Source organism: Petaurus breviceps, unplaced genomic scaffold, assembly GCF_028583685.1.
Source record: "Petaurus breviceps papuanus isolate PSGF00001 unplaced genomic scaffold, PetGlider_PUasm1.0 172, whole genome shotgun sequence".
Classification (NCBI taxonomy): domain Eukaryota; kingdom Metazoa; phylum Chordata; class Mammalia; order Diprotodontia; family Petauridae; genus Petaurus; species Petaurus breviceps.
In genome coordinates, this window is record NW_027185755.1 from 4,065,675 (window position 1) to 4,075,320 (window position 9,646).

Genomic DNA, 9,646 nt, shown 5'->3' on the forward strand with positions numbered 1-9,646 from the left:
TGCACTTCCTGCCTTATTACAACTATAATTAAAAGCCTGGGTACATAGGGTCACCATGAATGGATGTAAGGGGATGAGAGCAGAGATCAGGGACCTACCCACGCTGTTTTTTGGTCTTCCTTTGGCTTCCTAATCCTCTCCCCTCTGGCAATATAAGAAATAGTTTAGGGTTAACCTAGGGCAGGTCTTTCAAGGGTTGAAAGGACCCTCCTGGCTATACTTTATTTTCCACGCTCAGCAGTTTTTGGAGTCAATGTTTCTTCACGAAGGAGGGAAGGGCAGTGGGCTTTTTTTTTTTTTTTGCATAAAAAGGCCCCTTAACTTCCGCCAGACCCAGCCCTACACTCCTTCATGCCTAGGCTACTAACTTCCTTTAGCTCCACCCCTCCTCCCACAGATCACGGTGAGTACCTTGTTTTTTAACCTTTCCTCCGATTAAGAAAGTAAAACCCTGCTCTTCGCTGCTACATCTGGGGACACTTATGTCTCAGATTGGAGCTGATTTTCAACAAGTTGTAGGCTTTGGGCAACAGATTTCTTCAAGGACGCAGGTGGGCCCCACTTCCAGCACTCACCCTTGGCTCAAGACTTTTGTAGATGAGTCTCACAGACCTGTGCCCTGGAAAGCCAAGCGTATTCCAGGCACTACCTCTCACTTTACCAAGATCTACAGGGAAGAGGCCATAGGTATGACTTTTCACAAATCCTGAACACTGGGAGAACTGGGTGAGGTTTCTGTATTGAGGGGGAAGATTTGGAAACAGGGGAAGGGGAGGGAACAGGACTGACAGCACCCAAAATGGGACAAGAGCCAAATTTTTTTAAACTCAGAAAAGTCTCCAAACTGTACTGGAAGTGACATAAATAGTCCCTTATACTGGGGGTCGATTTTTTAGTCATCTTCCTTTGCTCCCCACGGAGAAAGGGAAGGTGTGAGAAATAAATTCCTATAGTTAATTAGGTATTTTGGGTGAACTTCAACCCATCCTTTAAGCTAACCCCTCCATACCATCTTTAGTTCTAGTTCTCTAGGGCAGCTAGTTGATGAAGTAGACAGAGGGCTGGGACTCAGGAAAACCTGAGTTCAAATCTTGCCCAAGACACTTACCAGCTATGTGACTCTGGGGAAGTCTGCCTCAGTTTCTTCATCTATAAAATGGAGAAAATAATAATCCTTACCTCCCAGGGTTGTGAGGAACAATGAAATAATTATAAAGACCTTAGCACAGTGCCTATTAAAATGTTAGCTATTATTATTATTATTATCATCAAAAACCTGGAACACTGGTTCCCTGGCAGGATCCTAAAATCTGGCTAATGAGCTAGATTGCCCTGGGGGTTACACTGGGCCTGACTAAGAGGGAGAAATTCTAGTTACTTTATTTCAGTTCCCCAAATTCCCAAACCCTGGGCCTTGTTTCACAATCTTATCAAGGAAGGACTAGATTCTTTAGCCTCCTCACCTCTTTATATAGGATACACTGCCCATAATTCTGTCTTCCCCAGGAGGAGAAGTCATGCTATGGCTTATTATCTCTTGGTGTCTCCTAAATTCATTATACCTCTTCCTTCAATCTTTTGGATGCTCCAACAGCCAACATGAAACAGAAGTCCACAGAAGGCCTAAAATATGTACAGAGAGAGAGACAAAATTGGAAACTGGAATATCATGGGTTGGTTAGTCATATTATGAGACTGGGGTTGGAGAGCTGGTAACAAGTAGGCTTGGGTTTTCTATGGGTACAATTTTCCTTCTACAGAAGACAACGGGGATCAGGGGAAGGGCAGGGATAGAGGGTTAGAATTACAAGTCCAGAAAACAAGTCTATAACTTTCCCAGAGTGGTCTATCCTTTTCACTGAGTCCTTGCTCCATCTTTTGTGGATAAAAGGCCTCTCAGATGCATAAAACTGGGATACTGAGGGATCAGGCAGCAGGCTGAGATAAGAGTAAAGACATGCTGACATGCTGTTTTGGGAACTGGCAGGTCCTCTCTACCCCCAGCCTGAACTACTGCTCTGTCTCTTTGGGGAAGTATGACTGCCCAGGCCCATGGAGACTCACATGATCCAAAGGGAGGTGATCCTGGGTCACTCAGTGGAGAGACTTCATCAGCCTCATTATGATCAACTCACTAGCCCTGATCTAAGTCCCTCCCTGGCTCCTGCTTCCTCCTTCCCACAGAATAAAACTGTAGGGAGCTAGAGTTTCCTGAAGCCACTGCAACTTGCCTACCCTAGGCTCAAGGGGCCAGGCTGATTGAAGGATCGCCCAGAGTGAGTGAATGTCTTTTCTAAACCTTTTTCACTGCCAATACTCTTGATTTCTCTTGTTTCCTGCTGCTATACCAGGGCAGGAACAACTAGGTAAAGTCAAGCTCTCTTTTTAAAGTCAAGAACACTTTTGGCATTTAAAGCTGGGTCAAGACAGGGCTGTGAGTCAAACACAGAGCCCCTACTATTTTCATTTGCTTTCTCCCCATGCTGGGGGCTGAAGGGGAAGATTAGAGAAAGAAACACCTAGAGCTAATTGGTCATCCTGGATGAACTTCAACCTGTCTCCCAAGCTAATCCCTCCCCACTATCTTTAATTCTAGCAACTTGGGAACTAGGTCAGCACTGGGTTCTCCCTACCCACTAGCTTTTCCAGAAGCAGAAAGAAAATGTGTGTACGTGATCATGTGCATGCATGTACAATGTACCTGGAGAGCTCACACAATAAAAGAGGAGGCTGTCCTTTCTGGTTTCCAGTTATCTCTCTTCCATACCAGCTCATCTGCCACCTCCTTTCTCTATCATCTTTTCCTTTCACCTTTGCCCTTTCTGACCTCCCAGCTAGCCCCTTTTCAGAGCCTCTCACAGTGAGTTCTTTATCCTGGCACAGATCACACAGACATACAGATGGAGTAGGGGTTGAAAATAGATTCCAGATAAGGCTGACACACTTAAGCTGTGCAGGAGGGTAAGAGAACCAGCCCCTTTTAATGTCTCTTCTTTCCTCCTGAGCTCTATGCCTCTCATCCCTGCAGATGGAGACAACGGTACTATTAGCCCTCTTCCTGCAAGGGGCCTTAACTCTCTCAGTGACAGACAATTCGGTTCCCACCTTGCGCTTTGTGGCTGTGGGAGACTGGGGAGGGGTCCCTAATGCCCCCTTCTACACAGCCCGAGAGATGGCAAATGCGAAAGAAATCGGGAGGACTGTGGAAACTCTGGGAGCCAACTTCATCCTCTCCCTTGGAGATAACTTTTACTTCACTGGAGTGCAAGATGCCGAGGATAAAAGATTCCAGGTGCTCCCTCCTTTATGATGATTTCTCATAGTCCCTTACTTAGGAGGCCCCTTATTCAAGGCTTTCTCTCTTTCTAAGCCATCTGCTTGAAATCCTTTACCTGACCCCAAACAGCATCTCAGAGTCAAGGAACTTGGGTTTAAACCTCAACTACAAATTATTCTCTGTGACCTGAGCAAGTCACTTACCCCTTCTGAGCCTGTTTCTTCATCTGTCAACTCAAGGGGTCAAAATTTATCATCACTTAGGCTTTTTTTGCTCTAAAGTCCAATGACTACCTCCTTGCCTAGAGGTCTGCAGAATCTCCAAGGCTGGAAGAGACTTATACAGTCATCTATTCCAAGCCACTCAGGAATTCCTTCTACAATATCACTATTAAGTAGTCTTCCAGCTCTGCTCAAAGACCTCCAGTGCAGTTGGGAGTGGGGGAGAAGAATCCATCTAATTCTTGTGTCCTTGTTGGAAGCAGATTAGAAAAAGACGAGATGCTGCTATAGTGTTAGAGGACAATCCTAGCTGAGTAGATATTTAGCAATTGCTAAATCAGTTCTCCATCTGTAAAATGAGCTGGAGAAGGAAATGGCAAGCCAGTTGGCTACTTTAGGGGGATTCAGTTGAACACTGGTATGGGTGTCTGGACACTGTATATACCCCTGTTCCTCTTTCCAGGAAACAGTGACTAAAGCCCAATGATGTAGGGGTTTGTGTCCAATTTAGTTGCATATCTCACTTTGGACTGTTTTGCATAAAGATGAACTCATACCAGAATTTTGCTGCTATGAGACACGAAGCATCTTACAAATAATGCCCGTTCCCTGTTCCTCCAGTTTAATCTGTTTCCATGCTCCTTTTCTTCCCACAGGAAACCTTTGAGGAAGTTTTCACAGCCCCCTCCCTTCAAAACATTCCCTGGTATGTGCTGGCTGGAAACCATGACCACCTGGGTAATGTTTCCGCTCAGATTGCTTACTCCAAAGTCTCTAAACGCTGGTGAGTAGTAAGCCTCCCTAGTAACCCTGCAGTTTGGGATGGAATTGGGCAACTTTCATCTCACACACTCTTAGTTAATAAGTCAAGAGAGAGTGGGTGCAGCACTTAGCCTTCAGAAACGTCTAGGTTTCTTCTCCCCCTCACCAATTAATTGCATTGTCGTCATCTACATTTCTCACTAAATTCCTCCCTCTACATACTCTCAGAGAGCCATTCCTCATAAGGTTTAAAAAGGAAGAAATGTGATACATTTACAGTATAAACTCACAACCCATCATTGCATGTAAAAAAATCTGCCGCCATATGCAGCATTCCACACCCGTATCCCCCCACTACTGCAAAGAGCAGAGAGGAAGTTCTTTGGGGCCAGAGCTTGGCCATTAAAATTTACAACATTTAGCTTTGATTATTTTGTTGTGATTCCTTCCATTCATATTGTTTTAGTCACCATGTCTATTGCCTTCCTTGTTACATTTGCTTCACTTAGCATCATCAGTTTTCAGAAGTCTGTCTTTCCTTCTCTGAATTCATGGGGTCTTAACAGCACAATACTATTCTATTACATTCATGTATATTAGTTTCACAGGATCATATATTTAGAACTGGGACCTTAGGCCATCAAGTCTAGCTCCCTTTTTTACTGATGAAGAAACTGAGGCCTAGAGAAGGTAAGTGACTTGCCCAAGGTCATACAAGATGTATATGGCAGAGTTGAGACTTGTTTAGCCACTTTCCAGTTGATGGGCATCTACTTTGTTTCCAGCAGTTCACAAAAATGCTGCTATATTTAGGTGTATTTGTTGTTGTTCATTCGGTTTCAGTCATATCCAACTCTCAGTGACCCTATTTGGAGTTTCTTTGGCAGAGATGCTGCAGCAGCTTGCCATTTCCTTCTCTAGCTCATTTTACAGGTGGGAAAACTGATGCAAATAGGGTCAAGTGACTTGCCCAGGATCACACAGCTTGTAAGTGGCTGAGGTCAGATTTAAACACAGGAATGAGTCTTTCTGACTCCAGGCCTTGGTACTCTATCTCCATTATGCCATCTAGCTGCCCCATTTAGGTGTATATGAAACCTTTTTATCATTGATCTTTCTGGGGGTATATGCCTAACAGAGAAATCTTTGGGTTAGATGCTATTAACATATTAGGCATTCTTCAAAAAATTCCAAATTGCTTTCTAGAATGGCTGGACCAATTCACAGTTCTACTGACACTGCATTAATATGCTTATCTTTCTACAACCCTTCCAAACATTGGCTATTCCCTTCTTTTGGCATCTCTACCAGTTTGCTGGGTGTGAGATGAAACCTCAGGGTTGTTTTGATTTGCAGCTCTCTTTGAGACGGCAGTTTTGCATGGTAGGAAGACCTAGGTTTATATCCCATATTGCCTATGACTCTTGGCAAGTTATGCAACCAGTCTCCAAGATGAGAAGGTGCTAACCTATACTGGTAAAAGGAGTTTTCTTACCTGGGTAAGTTCTGTAAAGCAATGAAATTGCAGGTCTACTCCAAATCCCTTCTTTTATTATTAGTGATCTGGAGCATTCTTTCACATGGCTGTTAATAATTTACCTTTTTTTTGTGAATTATTTGCTGATATCCTTTGACCTCACATATCCATTAGGAAATAATTTTTTTGTCTTATGTATTTCTGTGAATTGTTTAGATATCTTTCATATCAAACCCTTATCAAATATATTTGAGACAGATTTTTCCCAGTAAATTGTTTCCCTTATTATATCTTAGTTGCATTAATTTGTTCATGAAAAAAACTAATTTCATGTAATAGGAATAATCTCTCTTTTGTAATCACCTCTATCCTTTTTTTGGTTAAGAATTTACCTCCTACAATAACTGTGAAAGGTTTATGTTATACTCCCCTTATAATTTTTTAATGATATGATCTTTAATATTTAGATCCCATATCCATGGCTTCAAGTAAAGTTTCAAGCTACAGTATAAACTCACAAAAATCAATAGCATTTTTATATGATTATAATAAAATTTAGGAGGCAATAACAGAACAACTTAAATAGTTAAAGGAATATTCAATACTCATGAATGGGTTGTGTCAACATAATAAAAATATCAAAGTTAATTTATAGATTTTAGCTTTATACCAGTCAAACTACCAATAATTTACAGAGCTAGGCAAAATAATAAGACATAGAATAACAAGGAAAAAAACAAAGAGAGGTAGAAATGAAGAGTGAATAACACTTATAGACTTCAATAATAAAGCAGCAATCTTCAAAAGCACCTGGTAACAGTTAAAAATAGAAAAGCAGATGAAGGGAACAATAGACAAGGAAGAATTAGAAATAATTTGTTCAATAAATAACAAAACAAAGTACCTAGAAAAGAACTGATTCGACAAAAATTAGAAAACAGTCTGCTAGAAATTAAATTTAAACCAGGGTGGGGAACCTGCAGCATCAAGGTCATATGTGGCCTTCTAGATCCTTGGGTTCTACCTTTTGACTGAGCCCAAGTTTTATAGAACAAATCCTTTTATTAATGGCATTTGTTCTGTGAAGTTTAGATTCAGTCAGAGGGCCAAATTGAGGACCTAGAGGCCCACATGTGGCCTTGAGGCCACACGTTCCCCACTCCTGGTTTAGATGAACTTCATACACCATGTTCCATAATAAATTCAAAATGGATGGGTGACCTGGATATCCAAGATCACATAATAGATGAGAAGTTGATAATATATTTTTCTCAGCTATAGGTGGAAATGAATTTTTATCAAAGCAAAAGGCAAGGGCAATTATAAAAGTAAAATAATTTCAATTACATGAAACGGAAAAGCTTTTATCTAGGTTCCTTTTAATCAGAAAGCTGGATTCTTCACGAAGTCTTGATTATCTACTGTTGCTCAGAACTGTGTCCCATAGGACTAAACTCAACCAAAAAGTCCATCTTTTCCCCACCAGTTCCTGCAGCTACTTAAAGTTTGAAACTTTTAGAAGGGGCCTGCACTGACTAGTTTGAGGCTCATACCAGCCAGTAATAAATTCTGGCCTCAACTCTCACTGGACAGGGTCCTACTGTGTGTGTGTGTGTGTGTGTGTGTGTGTGTGTGTGTGTGTGTGTGTGTGTGTGTGTATGTGTCCCCTAGAGAATGGACAATCTACAGCCTCTCCCTTGCTAAATTGCATCATGTACTCCTAGGTTGTGCTCATTTGACATTTACTTTCTCTTTGCAGGAATTTCCCCAGCCCTTATTACCGCCTCAGATTCAAAATCCCCAAAACTAATGTAAGTGTGGCCATTTTTATGCTGGACACTGTGACACTGTGTGGGAATTCAGATGACTTCCTGAGCCAACAGCCTGAGAGACCCAAGGATTTGAAACTGGCACGAAGCCAGCTGTCCTGGCTAAAGAAACAGCTAGCCAATGCCAAAGAGGACTACCTACTGGTGGCTGGCCACTACCCTGTGTGGTCAATAGCAGAGCATGGACCTACCCATTGTCTTATAAAGCACTTACAGCCTCTGCTGGTCAAGTACAAAGTCACAGCTTACCTATGCGGCCATGACCACAACTTGCAGGTGAGGAGAGGAGGGGAAGGAAGTATGTGAAGCTGGGGGTGAGAAGGAATCCCAGGGAAATGACTCAGTCACCTTTCAACTAGACAGGGATCAAGAACACCGGACTCGGAATCAGAAAGCCTGGCCTCAAACTATCATTCTAGCAGTTACTATCTATGGAACTACAAGCCACACTTCACTCCTTATGTAAATTTCCCTTTTTAAGCCTGTCTCTTCACTTGTAAAAAGGAGACAAAATAATAACACATATCCCTTACCTCACAAGGTGGCTAGAATCAAATAACATAATGAATTTAATGCACTTTGGAACTATGAATTATATCAACTGTTAGTATTATCTGCAAATGGGTCCTTGTGGCTGACTTGTAGAAAATTTGTATTTTCAGGCTAGCATCCTAGCTCCATGCTTCTGGGTCTCCTGCTATGGTCCCTCAATGTATAATTGGGGAATGGAAATTGATTTGTTTCAGTCTAAGCCTTCATAAGGAATATAAATATGGCTTAGCTCTGCAAAAAGGCCAACAGCAGGGCCTCTGGGATTCTGAGCAGTCCTGCTCTCTGCAAAAAAGACTAGATGCCTAGCCTAGCTACTCCCTAGACAGAAGAAATGAAAAGTTTGGGGTCTGGGGATGGAAAGTTGTTTGCATGACTGTTATATTAATACATGCCCTCTTCTCCAGTACCTCAAGGACCAGGATGGCGTGGGTTATGTGTTGAGTGGGGCAGGGAACTTCATGGACCCCTCCAAGAAACACCAACGTAAAGTCCCTGATGGTTATCTTCGTTTTCACTATGGGGCCCGAGACTCCCTAGGTGGCTTCGCCTATGTGGAGATCACCTCCAAGGACATGAGTGTCACTTATATTGAGGCCACAGGCAAATCTCTGTATAAGACAAATCTGCCCCGTCGAACTGTGTCCTAGACCCTATCACCTTCTATTGCCCAGCACCTCTCATATTCAGAACGTCTTAGAGAAGGTGGGAGCTCTTTGTACCCCTCCCTGTTCTAACTTCTTCCCTCCTACTTCCCTAGATAAGTTCCTTAGGGGGTCTCTGGGAATCTGGTACTGGTAGGTTTGTCTTCCTTGGGGCTAGGAATATGCAAGAAGCCATCAACCCTATTCCCCCAAAGGCTGTGCTAGCAGGTAGGTGGGATTTGTCTATTACTTAGAGAAGTAGAGAGTCCTACTTGATTAATCTAGGGTGTGGGCACAGGTTTATGAAAAACCTGAAAGAGCTTTTGGTCCAGGAGATCAAAGCTCAACACCAGCTGATGTGAATATGCCAGTGTGGATGAAGAACAAGCATTTCTAAAGAGTAGCTTTCCACTCCTGCAATTATCATCACTCCCAATACTGATCGTAAGGAGGAACTGGGATAAAGAAGAGAACTTTCTTTCCAAAGAAAGATTTTTTTTTTTGTTGCTGCATTTCAATAAAATGACTGTTACAGAGGCTAAATGTGTGTGCCTGTGTGGGTCAGTGAACGTCTTTTCTTGCTATTACATTTTATCTTGGGGCTGTTAGATGTTGACAGTCCCTAGAGCTGGTGGGCATACTACTCCTGTCCTCGATGTTCACCCAGACGGTCAGTGTGCTCTTTCCTAATTATTGTGATTTCTCTGGCTATTCCAGATTTGACATCACCAGGAGCCCACCTTCCTGAAGAGGGAAAAGTTCCCTGCCTGTTTCTCTGTCCCCTTGCACTTTGAGAACCTGAGCCAATTCTGAGCTAAAGAATATTTCTATTGTTGAGAGGAAGGTCTGAGTGACCCCATACCAATGGCCTATTATGAAACACAAGT

General features: G+C 42.5%; 1 protein-coding gene across 4 annotated transcripts; it reads left to right on the forward strand.

The window, feature by feature from the left end:
- The first annotated feature begins 294 nt into the window (after positions 1–294).
- On the forward strand, positions 295–9,302 carry ACP5 (acid phosphatase 5, tartrate resistant). 4 transcript variants are annotated; one of them, XM_069083001.1, is made up of 5 exons: positions 295–403; positions 3,029–3,292; positions 4,155–4,282; positions 7,497–7,842; positions 8,523–9,302. In XM_069083001.1, the coding sequence occupies exons 2-5, from the start codon at positions 3,029–3,031 to the stop codon at positions 8,763–8,765; spliced, it is 981 nt and encodes a 326-aa protein (XP_068939102.1). In that variant the 5' UTR covers positions 295–403; the 3' UTR covers positions 8,766–9,302. The 4 variants fall into 4 exon arrangements, with proteins under 4 accessions (XP_068939102.1, XP_068939100.1, XP_068939099.1 ...); XM_069082999.1 differs by lacking the exon at positions 295–403 and adding an exon at positions 410–687; XM_069082998.1 differs by lacking the exon at positions 295–403 and adding an exon at positions 411–551.
- The last annotated feature ends 344 nt before the right edge of the window (positions 9,303–9,646 follow it).